The 17,177-nt window shown below is 39.0% G+C and overlaps 2 protein-coding genes across 2 annotated transcripts; both read left to right on the top strand.

The window, feature by feature from the left end:
* Positions 1–2,407: 2,407 nt before the first annotated feature.
* On the top strand, positions 2,408–6,916 carry LOC309658778 (olfactory receptor 7A10-like; the record flags this gene model as incomplete). The annotated part of the gene is made up of 1 exon (XM_082457795.1): positions 2,408–6,916. The coding sequence occupies exon 1, from the start codon at positions 6,065–6,067 to the stop codon at positions 6,914–6,916; it is 852 nt and encodes a 283-aa protein (XP_082313921.1). The 5' UTR covers positions 2,408–6,064.
* An 8,782-nt stretch (positions 6,917–15,698) lies between these two features.
* LOC309658765 (olfactory receptor 7A17-like) lies at positions 15,699–16,757 on the top strand. The gene has a single exon (XM_082457780.1). The coding sequence runs from the start codon at positions 15,712–15,714 to the stop codon at positions 16,678–16,680; it is 969 nt and encodes a 322-aa protein (XP_082313906.1). The 5' UTR covers positions 15,699–15,711; the 3' UTR covers positions 16,681–16,757.
* The last annotated feature ends 420 nt before the right edge of the window (positions 16,758–17,177 follow it).

The following is a 17,177-nucleotide window of genomic DNA, read 5'->3' on the forward strand; positions in this document are numbered from 1 at the left end:
GATGTGGATATATCTTTTGGGAGGGGGGCACTATTCAACCCACTATGCTGTGTTCCAATAAAGCCTTTTTACAAAAACAGGTTGTGAGTGGAATTTATTCTGTGGGTAACAGTTTTCTTAACCATGATTTAGAGTGTAGATTCAGACAAAGGGAGTAAGTAAATGAGAGACAACACTGTAAAACAGAAAGAACATTAAATATGGTTTCCCTTCTGCTAGTGGGTTTCACCTACTAGATGTGAAACTGAGCAGGACCCTGAGGGCTCTCCCAGGGACAAGCCCCTTCATGTCACTTGCTTTTGTTTGTAGAAAAGAGCCTTCATCTTGCAGGACTTTCCCATATTCCAGAGAGTAGACTCAGTTAATGATTAGAGAAGTGGAGGAGGATGTTGACTACATGTTGAGCACAAGCATGTAGACCCCACAAGGTTGGAACCAGAAGCCTGATGGTTAAGATTCCCAAAACATCACCCTGTTACCTCACCACCAACCATTCAGAAGAATGTCCATGATCACATACCCTGCGACCCTCACTTCTAACACTGATTTTAAAAACTCTTGCCTGAAATCCGCTGGGGAGTTCTGGTCTTTGAGCATTAGCTGCTCATTCTCCTTGCTTGGCACCCTGAAAATAAACGCTGTACTTTTGTTCACCACTACCTGGTGTCAATAGACTGGCTTTGTTGTGCAGCGGGTGAGCAAACCCGGGTTCGGTTTGGTAACAGAAGATCCAGGAGATTTATATCACTCAGGCTCTGCACAGTCTCCCCAGACCATGGCTGATCTGTCAGACCCATCCACCATCCTGACCCTCTTCCCAACATAGCTGCTCCCTATGCCAATGTACCCCATTAAAGTCAATCTAAAATATGTCAAATATTAAGTCTAGGAGAGGTATGATGGAGGCCCAGCCATAAGCTGTTCTTAGGTTCTTGTGCTGATGGTTCCAACAGCCTAACAAGCAATTCTCTCACTAAAGCACCTGGGTGTAGCCCTTCAGACCACCACAGCATAGTGTATGGAGCCCAGAACACCTGATTTAATTTATGGCAACACTGACACCTGTGTATCTTTGGAGATGGTTGTAACCTCTAAGCCTGTTTCCTTATTAATTAAGGTAAATGTGAGTTTCAGTAAAGATGCACTAGTAAAATTGTTTGAGCAGTGCCTAGCACATTATCGGCATTCACTAAATTATTTACTATTTTAAATTTGTGGGAAGTAGGTGCCATTCTTCCAGCTAGTTGATGGGTATTGTTCAGCAACTACTGCAGTAAGTGGGGCAGCTCTGCTTCCTGCTGTGGCTGCCCTGGAGGAGCTCTGCTCCATGTGTCATCAACGGGCTTACCAGGGTGAGTTCTTCTCACTAAAATGTCAGAGTCTTTAGAGCACAGTGGAAATATGCAAGGTCTCTTAAGGGCTATTCTCAGACTCAGGATGCTTGGTGGAGAAGGCTTCAGAATCCCTCACCTGACTCTAGCACTGGACCATAGCCTTGGTAATCAAAGAATGGTCCACAGACCAATTTGCAGAATCAATATCATTTGGGAGCTAGTTACCAGTGCAGAATCTCTGGGCCCATGTTAGACCTGCCAAATCCGAATCTGCATCTGAACAAGACCCCCAGGTAATTCCAATATAAGTTGATGTTGGAGAAGTCATGATCTGTTTGTCACCTCCTCACTGTTGACCCTTGTGCTGGATAATTCTTTGTGGTGGGGGCCATCCTGAGCATCATAGGTTGTGTAGCAGCATCCCTGGCCTCAATCCACTAGGTGGCAGTAGAAACTCCCAGGTTCTGACAACCAAAAACTCCAGACAGTGTCAGGTGTTCCTTGGAGGAAAATCACCCCGTTTGAGACCCACTGGCCTAGAGCATGAGAACTAGAAACACCTTGAGGAGGTTCCAATCAAAGCCAATCCCTTTCTCAACTCATAACTGGGCAGATCACTTAACCCTTGTGAGTCCAAATTCTGCAGATTTCAGATGAGATACATATTTGTACTGACCATGCAGAATGGACTTTTGTAAAAATAAAATAGGACAATCCAAATAAAATTATATCTTACGTGTGTGGTTTTTAAAAATATCTAAACATGTCTTTTTAAAAAATTACTTACTTACTTATTTATTTATTTTTGGCTGTGTTGGGTCTTCGTTTCTGTGCGAGGGCTTTCTCTAGTTGCAGCGAGCGGGGGCCACTCTTCATTGCAGTGCGCGGGCCTCTCACTGTCGCGGCCTCTCTTGTTGCGGAGCACAGGCTCCAGACGCGCAGGCTCAGTAGTTGTGGCTCACGGACTTAGTTGCTCCGCGGCATGTGGGATCTTCCCAGACCAGCGCTCGAACCCGTGTCCCCTGCATTAGCAGGCAGATTCTCAACCACTGCGCCACCAGGGAAGCCCTAAACATGTCTTATAATTAAACTTTTTTTAAAGAGGAGTGACAGCTCTAAATTAGAGATACAAGCATGAATTCCCTGATTTGTAAAAAAGTCACATGAAGCCAAGGATTATATGCGGTTTTGCAGCAAACAACACACCTCACTCTCTTGTTGCAGAGGGCTTACCAATATTCTGGAGCTATCAGGAGCTGTTGATCCCTGGAACAAGACAGTAATTTGGAGGTCCATGGAAACTAGTCAAAATAGGTTCCTCATTTGCAGATTAGGAAAGGCTGGAGAGTTCATGAGAGGAAGTAACACAGACTGGATTCACCTGACTTCTAACCGTGTCTCCTGGGAATGGAGTATCAGCAGGAATATTTTGCTTTGTTTCCAGCATCCCACAGGGAAGTGTTGTGCTCAGAGATGGGAGTAACAAAGGAAACAGTACCTAATTAACAGACATGGGGAGCTGTAGATATCTCCTCTGTTACAGTCCCTCTGGCTGTACATCCTTGAACTGCACAGGACTTGGTTGATGCTTTTGGAGTCATAACTCTGGTTGGGGGGCTAATGCTTCACTCCTTTCTTCTGATGTGCCTGGGAACAGAGCTTCAGTCTTCATCATCAACCATCCAGGGAGGAACTCAGATATACACACAGGGACTTTCCTCTCATAGACCCCATCCAGGTGAGTCTGAGAGTTCAATAGGTACTTCAGGAAAGGTTCAGAGAGAATGCAAGTGGAAAACTTTTATCTGAAGTCACCTGAGAGCCTAATTAGTCTAATCAAGAGTTGAGATATTTGCCATGTTTGTTTTCTAGGTTTCCTAATTAACTTATAATTCATTTATTTAATATGTTAAACAGAGAAGTGTTTGATGAACTCAGCAGCACAAGAGTCATTGTTGATGATTACGTGATGGGAATTGAAGTCCAGTTGGATGAGGCTAATGAAATAATTGGGAGCATAAAGTGGTTCCAGTAAAGTTAGAGAGTATTAGAGGATTTTCCTAGTTAAGGGGAGTAAGAAAAGTAGGTTTAGAGGTATGTTCAGTGAACTAAAAGTATTTGTTAAAGATGCAATGCTTTTAAGCATGTTGTGTATTTTTTAGAAAGACACAGACCCGTGGAGGTAGATACTAGCTTGCAACAGAGTTCTTGAGACATACTTTTCACAATATCTTCTCTCATGCTGGGTATTCACATGAAAATGTTTGATTTAATATGCAAAACTAGTATCCTATTGAACATTAATTTGTAATTCTTCATTAGGAAGAGGTGGGAAAGCAATGGAGACATTTGTGAGATAGAAGAAAAAAATCAGCCAAATCTCATCACCAGTGATATTCACGTAGTAACATGAAAGAACTATGCTAAGCTTTTTATATCGACTAGATTTGTATACCAATTAGGAGGATCGATACCACTATCCCCATGATTTGAGTAAGGATATTAACGTTTAAATGGATCCGTAATCCCACTTAAGTTCAAACAGCTAATACGTGATAGATCCGAGATTCACACATTTGTTTTCTGATTCACTTTTTTTTTGTATTTACAATGATTTAGAAAAGTCTTTTACCATTTATGTTTTAAATCCTCATGTAATGTTGAACATTGTATATTTTCTGTTGTTAATTTTTCTAAAATAACAATAGCTCCTAATAATTTCTAATAATTTTCTTTTTTCATTTGTGCTTTATTTTTAGGTTCTCATTAGTTATCTATTTTATACATAGTATCAGTAGTGTATATATGTCCATCCCAATCTCCCAATTCATCCCCCCCCCCTTTTCCCTCTTGGTATTCATTCCTTTGTTCTCTATGTCTGTCTGTCTCCATTTCTGCTCTGTAAATAAGATCTTCTATACCAATTTTTTCAGATTCCACATATATGCATTAATATATGATATTTGTTTTTCTCTTTCTTACTTCACTGTGTATGACAGTCTAATAATTTTCTAAGAATAATTAATTGTTGTTAATTTTCTAGGTCGATGTTCAACCAGTAAGATATCTTGTCAGCATAAAGATAATGACTCATTTTTCTTTTGATAAATTGCCTTAGGCTACTTTATTAGGTATTCTGGACATCAAGGGGGTATAAATGGGGGTGGAATGCTGCCAGAACTAATGAAGCTTTATCCTCATTGCAATCTCTCAGGGACCACCGGAACTTATCAGATCTTATTTTGTAGATGAAGAGGTTCAGTATGGGGGTGACCATGGTTTACATCACTGAGGTCATCAGACTCTCCTAGAGGATGAAGTGCCTGCAGAACTGAGGTATACACACCCCAACGCCTGTGCCCTAGAACAAGGCAGCCACCAAGGGGTGAGACCTACAGGTGGATCTTGTTTTCCTCCACAATGCCCTTTTCTTTCTTCTCAGTTTTTCAAGTACTTTAAAAATTTTTCTTTAATACAGGACACAAAATGGTCATATCAAAATGAAGCTCCACTGGCGGCTTACCAACTTGAATTTGGGTACTATTTTCTATATTCTCTATGGTAAAGATAATTTGATGTTGACCACTTGCCTTGTATCATTCCTTTCCTAACTATTGCGGCTGGAATTGAGAAGAGCCAGGGAGTAATAAGCGCAGTAAGTCATAATGTACTCTGTGTGTGTGTGTGTGTGTGTGTGTGTGTGTGTGTGTGTGTGTGTGTGTGTGTGTGTGTGTGTGTGTGTTGTGAGGAATGAGCACTTCTCTGGGCAGTGGTACTTAAGTTTACTCCAAAATGTGACCCTTAAAAGACAGATACAACAATATTAACCAGCAGTTGGAAATAAGGAAGGGATCCTTTTCTATTCACAGGAATCCTTTTAAATTTTAAAAGAAAAATGTTAAATGTGAAAGGACCAATATGTGAATGAGTGACTCTCTCCTTGGGTCTTGAAGTTTCAGCATCGGCAGGAAGTCCACCTTGTTCCTCAGCATCCTCTGACACCATCTCTCATCACTCTCCCTCTTGTTCATTCCCCTTGACACTTTGGCTCCCCTCTGAGTCTTGAATATTTGAAACAAGTGTCATCCTCAGGGCCTTTACACTGACTCTTTCCTCACAGGGCACACTCGTTCCCCCAGATAATCTGGAGTCTCTGCTTTGTCTTCCTTCAGGTCTCAGTTCAACTTTCTCCTTATTTGCAGGTCTTCTTGAACTCCCAGTAAAATATAATACCTCCATTCACTCTATTTTATACCTGCTTTTTTTTCCCCATAGCATCTGTCACCATAAGACATGGTAATATGTTTTTGTATTTGTTAATTTATATTTTTATCCATTATTGGATTTAGGGAGTTTTGTTCTCAGAATCCTGTACTTTTACCCCAGAAGATAGTCAGTACTCAACATAAACTGCTCAAATGCATGAGATAAACTTGCATTTAAACTGTGTAATAGAGGACCTATTGGTGGAAAGCCTGAGTGTGGGACAGGAATTTCTAATTACAGATTATCCCAGAAGATCCCTTAAAAATGACCGAAATATATAATTTAAAGTTTTTCACTATATTGATGTCCACATGTGTAAAAATTAATCATGTTCTTTTTTCTTTCCTAGTAGTGATCACCACCACGTGGCACAAGGCAACAATACACAAATTTCAGAATTTATTCTTCTGGGATTATCAAATGACCCAGAACTGTAGCCCCTCATATTTGGACTTTTCCTATCCATGTACCTGATCACTGTGTTTGGGAACCTACTCATTATCCTGGCCGTCAGCTCAGACTCCCACCTCCACACCCCCATGTACTTCTTCCTCTCCAACCTCTCCTTTCTAGACATTTGTTTCACCTCCATCACCATTCCAAAGATGCTGGTGAATATACACACTCAAAACAAAGTCATTTCCTATGAAGACTGCCTCACACAGATATATTTTTTCCTACTATTTGCACAGTTGGGTGACTTCTTTCTGACAGTGATGGCCTATGACTACTTCATAGCCATCTGCCACCCCCTGCACTACACAGTCATCATGAATCCTCTTCTCTGTGGACTGCTGGTGCTGATATCCTGGGTGATAGGTGCCCTGAATTCCTTGTTACAAACCTTACTGGCATTGCAGTTGTCTTTCTGTACAGTCTCGGAAATTCCCCACTTCTGTGAATTCAAAGAGGTAATCCAACTTCCCTGTTCTAACACCTTTCTTAATAACACCATGATGTATTTTGCAGTTGGGCTGTTTGGAGGTGGTCCATTCGCTGGGATATGTTACTCATACTCTAAGATAGTTTCCTCCATAGGAGGAATCTCATCATCTCAGGGGAAGTATAAAGCATTTTCCACCTGTGCATCACATCTCTCCACTGTCTCCTCATTTTATTGTACAGTGTTTAGCGTGTATTTTACCCCTGCTATTACCCACAGCTCACACTCAAGTGCAGCAGCCTCAATGATGTACACTGTGGTCACACCCATGCTGAACCCCTTCATCTACAGTCTGAGGAATAAAGACATAAAGAGTGCTCTAAGAAAATTCTTTGGGGTGGCAGTTATAAAAGGGCCAATTGTCCTGGGGTGAAGAAGTGTCAGTTATTGCAGGGCTTAAAGCATTAGAGGCTGACATTGTGATTCCCTGATCAGATTGTGGAAAGAACACTTGCTCCTTCAATTTACTCTCTGGTATTTCCATTTATTTGATTTCAACTTCTCTATACAAGTTGCCTAACTCAGTTCACTAAGCTTTATGCTCTCTGCTATCTAAGTTTTTTCTTTGTCATTTTTCTACTTCCCTAAATTGATTTGCAACCTTAAGTGAAATATATTGAAATTCCCATTTATCTCATGACACTTCATGCATTTCTTAAGAATAATTTCTTCTGAAGTAAAATATTTTATACTGAGCAATTTTTCTTTCATTTTACTAACAGAATAATCATGACTTGTACTATTCCTTTGGAAAAAGAAAAAACAACTTGGCAACCAAAGCCATTTCCACAATTTCATAAGACAGTAAAATATGAAATCACAGTTTATCAATTTTTTCTTCTTCATTGCTTTGTTCATCACTACTACATCCATGCTGAACCCCTTTATCTGCTCTCTGAGCAAGAAAGACATAAAGGAGACTCTGAAGAGATTCAATGGGATGGCAGTCACAAAAGGGTCAATTGCCCTAAGGGTGATGAAATGCCCTTGATTGCATGGCACAAAGTCCCACAACCAGAAATTGTGATTCTTTGTTAATTGTGGAATACAATTTGCTCCTTCTCTTTGTTTCCTGTGATTTCCATGTTATTTTTAAGTTCTCTATACAAATCCAGTAACTCACTTTATTACGCTTTCTCCTAAGTCTATTATATAAGCATTTTTTTAAATGTGCTTTCTTTCTACTTCAAAATTTTCCAAACTTTGGATATGAAATACTTGGGCATTCTCAATTTTTCATGGACTGACAATAGTTTCTTAGGAATAATTTCTTCTTAAATGACATATATCATCCCAAGTAATTTTTACCTTGTTTTCCTGAAAGAATAGTCATGAGATGAATTACTTATATAAAAAAATGTACAGCTGAAAACAAAGACAATTTATATAACTTTATAAAAGGGTTGGCAGAATCAGCGGGTGTGAAACTGTGGTTAAAGAGGGTTGACTGCAAGGTTATATGCAGATTTTCAACTGCAGAGGGTGTCATTACCTCAACCCCTGCACTGTTCAAGGGTCAACTCTTTATACATGTATATGTATGTGTATATATCTCATGATCAAAAGATGACTCACTAGAGAGCTGGAACACCTAACTAGTCATGTGGTTCAGGGTTACAATTTGTGCAAACTAACGTGTCTGCCAATCTCCTGCTTACTTGGGAGGAAACTGCAATGGAGTAACTTTTTAATATAATTATCTATAATAAAATTCAAAAACAGAGTAATATTGAATGCTATCTTTAAATATCAGAATAAATGCATAGAATGAGAAGATTATTATAATTGCTCTCACTTCCATACTATTTAATATTTTATTCGGTTAGTTATTGCTGCATAACCACTCGTCCTAATAGTAAAGGTTTTAATATAATGGCTTTATTATCAAATGAGATTTAATACTGAGGAGTTGTTTTGATCTCTGCTGGGCTCCTCATGAGTCTATATTCACCTGTAATTCTATATGTTGTAACTCTAAAGCTCATCCATGAGGTTGTATGCAGCCATGTTGCAATTCTTTCTTCACTAATATATGATAGTCTACTCCATTTATATATGTAGTTTAATCTTATAGTTTGTGGAAAAAATAGTTTATCATTGGTGACATCAGCATCATGGTGGCAGAAGACGCTCCCTTTGTCCCACCCCTTCAATCTACTATTAGCAAAACATCTATAACTAAACAAAGGTTTCTCTGCCCAAAACGCCAGACCTCCAGAGACTCACATAGTTGTATATCTGAAGGTGGGTGGATTAGAATACATAGAGGACGTGGAATCAGGGGAACAGCAGAGGCAGTGCCCCTGGTCCCAGCCCCACGGCTGAGGCAGCTGAGCCCATAGCCCAGAGAACCTGGTAGCACCAGTGGGGGTGGCACACATGGCCCTGGCCTCCTGGATGCAGCAGCACCTACAGCCACAGGAAATCAGGCAGCACAGATGGTGCAGCCTTTGACCTAGGTCACCCTGGATATGGCAATAGTGCCCACCATCCTGGTTCCCCCAGCAGAGATACCAACCACAGCAGGGACAGTGGCAGAACCAAGGCACCAGTGACCCTGGAGGCACAAACAGTGATGACAAGGGCACTGATGACACCTCTGGCAGAGGCCATGAAATGCAATAAATATAGTTTCTCCAATATAACCACATGCAGCTCAGGTAAAAGAAACCAAATACTTGTGCTACAGAGTCATCTAACTGCAAAACATAGAAGAGCCTCTTGTTCCCACTCTGTTGAATTGTTAGAATCAAAGTAAACAAGGTTTTACTTAAATAAGAAAGCTGCTTTCAATTTCAAACACGCTGGCAGAGGAGCAACCCATTGAGCCCAGTGAAAAACCACAGTAACATGGAATCATAAAAAGGAAATGACAACTTTCCAGAAACCAATCTTAAAGTCATGGAAGATTGTGATCAAACAAGTAGAGAATTCAAAACAGTTTCAGGAAGAAACTCAACAAGATAACAAGAAAATTCACAAAGGCACTTAAATAAGTTCAGGAATAAAAATAATGAACGTGAGGAACAATTTCCAAAGAGATGAAAACTGTTAAACATAACCACACAGAAATTCTGGAGCTAAAGAATTCAATAAATTAGATGAAGGATGCATTAGATAGTACTAGAAGTAGAGTACACCATATGGAGGATAGAAATAGTGAGCTCAAAGATAGAATGATTTAGGAAGAAGAGAAGAGAGAACCTTTTTTTTTTTAAATGAAGCAACTCTACAAGAGCTATATGACTCCATTAGAAAAGGTAACAAGCATAATTGGTATCCCAGAAGGAGAAGAGAGCGAGAAAGAGAGAGTTTATTTGAAGAAATAATAGCTGAGATCTTTCCAAGTCTGGGGAAGAAATAATAGAAGACCTAAGTATATCAATGCAAAAGACCTTCTCCAAGACACATTATATTAAAACTGTCAAAAGTCAATGACAAAGAAAGACTGTTATAGGCAGCCAGAAAAAATGGAGAGTAACCTACAAAGGTATCATCATTAAGCTATGAGTAGATTTCTCAGCAGAAACTCAAAAGGCCAAGAGAGAATGGAAAGACATACTTAAAATATTGAAACGTAAAAACTATCATCCAAGAATACTCTATCCAGCAAAGTAATCCCTCAGGTATGAAGGATAAATAAAGCCTTTCCCAGACAAACAAAGGTTAAGGGAGTTCAGCACCCAGAACCGTCTTATAAGGATGTTGAAATGAACTCTTCTACCTGAAATGTAAAGGCAAAAGTACACAAAACGTTGAGTAAGGTGATAGACAGAAATCAAAAATTGAAACTCTATATCAGAGTAGGTTGTTAAACAATTATAGTATAGTGTTAAAAAAAAAATTAAAATAACTTCATTTGTTAACTGAATCACAACATGAAAAGGAATATTTTCTGAAATGGACAACTTCAGGCAAAAGAATGAAGTTGAATTGCTCTATTACACTACATACAAAAAATAAACTCAAAATAGATTAAAGACATAAATGTAAGACATGAAAAGTTACAAATCATAAATAAAAATAGGCAGCACCTCTTTGACATTGATCTTAGAAGTATCTTTGGGGATATATGTCCTCAGACAAGGAAGATAAAAGTAAACAAAGGAGAATACATCAAACGAAAAAGCTTTGCACAGTGAAGGAAACCACCACCAACACTAAAAGGAAACCTACTCATGGGGAAAGGTATTTGCAAATTATATATCTGATAAGGGGTTGTTATCCAAAAATATAAAGAATTCAATCAACTTAATATAAAAAAAAATCAGTAAATGGGCAGAGGACCCTCAATAGACATTTTTTTTTCTAAGAAAGACACACAGATGGTCAAGAAGCACAGACAAGGGACTCGACATCATTAATCATCACAGGAATGGAAACCAAAACCACAGTGAGATACAATTCCCACCAGCTAGAATGGGTATTATCAAAGAGAAAAAAATCAGCCAAGTGTTGGTGAGGACCAGATGGGACCAGTAAATGATACCCAAATTTCACAATTTCTTCTTCTGGGATTATCAGAGGAATCAGAATTGCAGTCCTTCATAACAGGGCTTCTCTTCTCCATGTACCTCATCACTGTGCTGGAAAACCTGCTCATCATCCTGGCCAACATCTTAGACTCCCACCTCCACACATCTGTGTAATTCTTCTCCAATCTGTTCTTTTTAGATATGTTTCACCTTCACCACCATCCCAAAGAAGGCAAAGTCATGACCTATGAAGTCTCCATCAAACAGGTATACATTTACCTACTCTAGGTATATTTGGACAACAGCATTTTCCACCTGTGCATCTCACCTCTCACTTGTATCCTTATTTTATTTTATGGGCTTTGAGTGTACCTCAGCTCTGCTACTACTCAAGCCCTTCTCCTCACAGTCAAGTGCAACAGCCTCTATGATGTTCACCATGGTCACACCCATGCTGAACCCCTTCATCTACAGTCTAAGGTACAAAGGCATAAAGAGGTCTCTGAAAAGATTCTTTGGGATGGCAGCTATAAAAGGACCAACTGTCACAGGGTTAAAGAATCCCCATTTTTGCAGGGTGCAAAGCATCTGAGTCGGAATTTGATATTCTTTGATCAGAGTGTGGAAGTAAAACTTGCTCCCTCTCTCTATTTCCTGAAATTTTCATTTCTTTGATTCTACTTCTTTGTAACATTGAAGTAACTCACATTTATAAGTTTCCTTCCCTGATTTATAAACAATTTCCCCCTTTGTCCATTTTCTACCTTCTCAAATTTTTTCCCAAATTTGATTCAAAATATTTACAATTCCCATTTACATCATGGGGCAACATGGATTTCTTAAGAATAATTTCTTCTCAAATGATATATATCATCCCAAATAATTTTTCTCTTGTGCCACTGAAAGAATTGTCGTAAGTAATAATACTACCATGCAAAAACAAAACTACACTTACTAGCCAAGGCATTTTATATAATCTTATAATAGAGGAAAACTAAGACTACAGTTTTTGATTTTGTATACAACATTCCTTTGTAAATCACTGCCTTAACTGCTCTTCTTGCAAATGGAGACTTTAACCTATAGTTTGTTTTACAGGTGGTTATTCAGTTTTATTCTTCGCTTTAGGATCATGTTCTCTTACTCAGCTGTGTCTGCAGTGACTACCCTAGTCACTGACAAATGATAATCAACTACAGGTTTCTAAGTGGAGTCTACACAGAAACACAGATTTGAATACATACAATTAACATGGCTTTTGAGTTAGGGAAAAACATAAATAAGATGAAAATTTAAACTACACTTTGTATTACTAAGCAAAATATTTCATTTTCATGCTCTATATGTATTCATTGAAGTATGGGTTTTGGTGTTCATGTGAAAGGTTCCTATTTTCATTAGGGTGAAGGAATGGTTGTTGTGATTAGAGTGATACATTATGTGTAATCACCTATAAAGTGAGTGAAAAACATTTCTTTCAAATTCACACGCATAAAAGATTCTTGGTGGAGAAGACTAAACCTGTGTATACCTGACTCAAAGACAGGACCACAGCCTTGCTACTCAAATGTGATACACAGACCAAGATCTGCAGCATCAACTACACATGGGAACTTGTTAGAAATGCAGTCCCTGGGCCCAACAGAGACCTGATGAATCAGAATTTGCATTTCAACTACAAGCCATGGTGATTTGTATGCACAGTGAATTTATAGATGTTCTGGTCTAGAATAGTCTCTCACCATCATAATGATGACTTTTGGAGGAGAGTATTTGTGTTGTGTGCTGTTCTGTGGTTTATAGGAGATTAGTAACATCCCTACAGATATTGCCAAATAACCCTAGGGGCTAAATCATCTCTGGTTGAGAATCACTGCCCCAGAGTTCCAGAACTGAGATATTCTAATCAGACTCCATCCCTCACTTGGTTTATACCTTTAAGCAGAACATTAAATCCTTCTGAGTCCCATTCCTACAATGGAGAAAGGAGTTTATAAAAGTACTACCTCATAGAATGCACTGCTTTTAAAACTAAATTTGACAACTTCTGTAATATGCTAAGCTAGTTTATGGGGCATAACAATATCTAAATATGTCTCTTATAGTTACAAACATTTTATGATGAGAGACAAAAGGACAGCTCTTAACTTCTGATATAAGTAGAACATTCCTAATTGTCCTGGGAAAAATATCATGAATCCAGGGAATATAATGCCCAAGATTTTATATTACAGGAGCAAAGTTACCCCTGTTTTTGAAGAGGGGAATAGTAAGTTTTAGAGACTTCAGAGGTTGTGTCCCCACCACGAATGAAAGCTTTGAAAACCCACGTGACCTACTCAAGACAAATCCTCAATATTACACTTTAGAGAAAATTTGAACTCAGTTGATGAGGCAGTCTGGGAGGCTTAGCGCTTTGGAATCAGGAGAGTTAATGGAGAAGGAGTAATAAAAACTGAACTCACCTAACTTATAATATAGTCTCCTAGGAACAAAGAATCAGCAGAAAAAAGTTCCATTCTGCCCAGACCAGTGTCTCCAAGGGAAATCATGCACTTAGTCATTGGAGTAACCAGAGGAAAACATGCCTAATAAGCTGAAATATGAAGCTCTAAATATCACCTCCGCTGCCATCCCTCAGCCTGTGCAACTTTGGTTGGACAAGACATGGTCCTTGCTTTTGCAGTCCTAAATCTGGCTGGGAGATCAATGCTTGATTGTATTTCTTCCTGTTGTCTTATTTGAGGACAAAACTTCTGTCTGCATCATCAGTCATTTAGGGGGGAATTTTGACATCTACAGGGAAAGCTTCCTCTATGACTCTGCATGCAGGTGAGTCTGAGAGCTCCACAGACACCACAGGAGAGAATCAGATAGGATGGAAGCCAAGAACTTGTACCTGAGGTCACCTGAGAGCCAATCTAGCATAGCCCAGATGCCAGAGATCACTGTGGTTGTTTGCTGGCTTTCCTAAATTAATGTATTTATTTATGGTCTAAAAATAAAGTGAACATTGCACTTGGAAATGCAAGTGTCAGTGCTGACAATTAAACGGTATTAATGGAAGCTCAATTAGAAGAAGGAATGGCAGGCATAAAATGCTTCCAGTAAAAGAGGACAGTAAGTCTAAGCATCTTATTTATTAACAGGAGTGAACAAATAGGGAAAAGCCTCAGGAAAATGAAGGCTTCTACTGCTTCCTATAAAACATATGCAACTTTTGTTGTATTTTGTAAATTGATGGTTTTGAATTGTTAGTTTATTCCCTTTGCTTATTTTCCTCTTGGGCTATTCAAACTGTAAGGTGTTTCACATCATAAAGATATCACTATTTATGTCCTTGGCAAAAAGATATTTTAAAATTATTTTTCCTGTGCATCAAGGAGATGTCACTGGAGTTGGAATGTTGACTAACCAAGGAAGCTTTTCTTCATCGCATTGTCTCAGGGGCCATTTGAGTTTGTTGGATATTTTCCCCCTTAATGTCCATTTCATTCCTCTCCATCCCTCTCTCTCTCTCTCTTTCCCTCTCTCTCATGCTTTTTATAGTTCTTTCAATATGGAACAGAAAGTGGCCATACCAAAAAGAAACCCCAAGTTTATTGTTCCATGGGAAGCTTATGAACTGGAATTTCTGGGGACCATTTATACATTCTTGAGGAGAAAGATAATCTGATCTGACCAGCTTGAGTTGCAATCACTTATGGCCTAAGGAGGGTGGATCTGGGTGAGAAATGCATAGTAATAACACAGCTCAGGAGGCCATGGTGTATGTCTGTGCCTGTGCCTTGTGGAGTGAGAGCAGTTCTTAAAGTAGAGGCAACTGGACTCAAATATTAAGATGACTTATAATACAGAGGCCAGAATTCAATCAACAGATGGAACTAAGAAGGTGATCTGATATAATTCACAGGAAGCCTTTGCAGCTCAATTCATGTGCATGGAACAACATGGAAGGAGAGATTCTCTGTGTATTGAAGTTTTAACTGTAGCAGGGAGGCCACTTTTTCCTCAGCATCCTCTGACACCATCTCTAATTACTCCCCCTTTTGCTTATTTCTCTGCCCCACTGGCTTCCTTGTTTGGATCTGAATACATGGAACAAGCATTTTCCTCATGTCCTTTCCTTCTGCGAGGCACACACTTCTCCTATTATCTTACTAGCTCCTTCTTTTTCTTTCTTGAGCTATCTGTTCAATTATCACCTTGTTTGTTGCCTTTACCAGCACTCAGTGCAAAATAACACCTCCTACTACTCTCTCCTTTATACCTGGTTTTCTTTTCTTCATAGCATCTATCACCATATGACATATTATATAATATTTTATTTGCATATCATCTTTCACCATCCTTGTATTGTGGGAGATTGGTTTTTTAGCACTCTCCACTTATTGCCTTCATGTGCTGGGAACATGGTTGGTACTCAATATATAGTTCTCAAATGTATGAAAGAATACATTAAAACTCTAGAATATATGACCTCTTTGGAAATATGCTGAGAATGGGACAAAAATTCCTAGTCAGAGATGAAATGGATTATACCCTCAAAGAGAACTTACCTATAAATAAAATATTAACATTAATTTCTTGAGGGATAAATAGAAATTGCAGTATTTCAGCTATGTGAGTTATGCCAGTTTGTGTGAAAATTAGTCATGTTATTTTCCTTTTTCCTGATAGTCGCCTCTACCCCATGGGACCAGGTAACAATACACAAATTTCAGAATTTCTTCTTCTGGGACTTTCAGAGGAACCAAAACTGCAGCCCCTCATATTTGGGATTTTTCTCTCCATGTATCTGATCATTGTGTTTGGAAACCTGCTCATTATCTTGGCCGTCAGCTCAGACTCCCACCTCCACACCCCCATGTACTTTTTCCTCTCCAATCTGTCCTTTGTAGACATCTGTTTCACCTCTACCACCATCCCAAAGATGTTGTGGAATATTCAGACCCAGAGCAAAGTCATAACCTATGAAGGCTGCATCACCCAGATGTATTTTTACATTTTCTTTGGAGAATTAGATGACTTCCTCCTGACAGTGATGGCCTATGACTGCTTTGTGGCCATCTGCCACCCTTTGCACTACATGGTCATCATGAACCCCCGGTTCTGTGGACTGCTGGTTCTGATATTCTGGGTAATAATTGCTATGTATTCCTTGTTACACAGCTTAATGGTGTTGCAATTGTCCTTCTGTCCAGATGTGCAAATCCCCCACTTTTTCTGTGAACTGAATCAGGTGGTACAACTTTCCAATTCTGACAACTTTTTAAATAACATGGTGATCTATTTTGCAGCTGTCCTGATGGGTGTTGGTCCTTTTGCTTGTATCCTTTACTCTTACTCTAAAATAGTTTTCTGCATACGAGGAATCTCATCAGCTCAGGGGAAGTATAAAGCATTTTCCACCTGTGTGTCTCACCTCTCGGTTGTCTCCTTATTTTATTGTACGGCCTTAGGAGTGTACCTTAGCTCTGCTGCTACCCACAGCTCACTCTCAAGTGCAACAGCCTCGGTGATGTACACTGTGGTCACACCCATGCTGAACCCCTTCATCTACAGTCTGAGAAATAAAGACATAAAGAGGGCTCTGAAGAGATTCTATTTGATGCCAAGTATAAAATGGCCAATTGTACTAGGGGTGATGAAGTGCCCTTGATTGCATAACTCAAAGCCTTGGAACGAGAAATTGTGATTCTTTGATCATTGTAAAATAAAATTTGCTCCTTCTACTTATTTCCTGGGATTTATTATTTTTTTGATTCAGCTTCTTTATACAATTTTAGTAACTCTCTTTATTAAGCTTTATCCTCAGTCTGATATATAGGCAGTTTTTGTTTTTTCTACTTCTAAATTTTCCTACCTTTGGATCAAAAATGTTTGGAAATTCCATTTCTTGGATGGAGATCATAGATTTATTAATAATAGTTACTTCTCAAATGACATGTGTCATCCCAAGTAATTTTCTCCTGTTTCCCTGAAGGAATAGTCATGAGTTGCATTACTCATATAAAAAATACACTTAACAACCAAGACAATTTATATTATTTTTATTATGGTTAGTTTATCCAGAGATATAAAAAAATTACTTTAAAGTTATAGGAGGATTTTTGGCTATACAGAGGGTTGGAGGCCCTAACCCTCTTGTTGTTCAAG

The sequence above is a fragment of the Balaenoptera physalus genome (genome assembly GCF_965194825.1).
Source record: "Balaenoptera physalus genome assembly, chromosome: 3".
In the NCBI taxonomy this organism is placed as follows: Eukaryota; Metazoa; Chordata; class Mammalia; order Artiodactyla; family Balaenopteridae; genus Balaenoptera; species Balaenoptera physalus.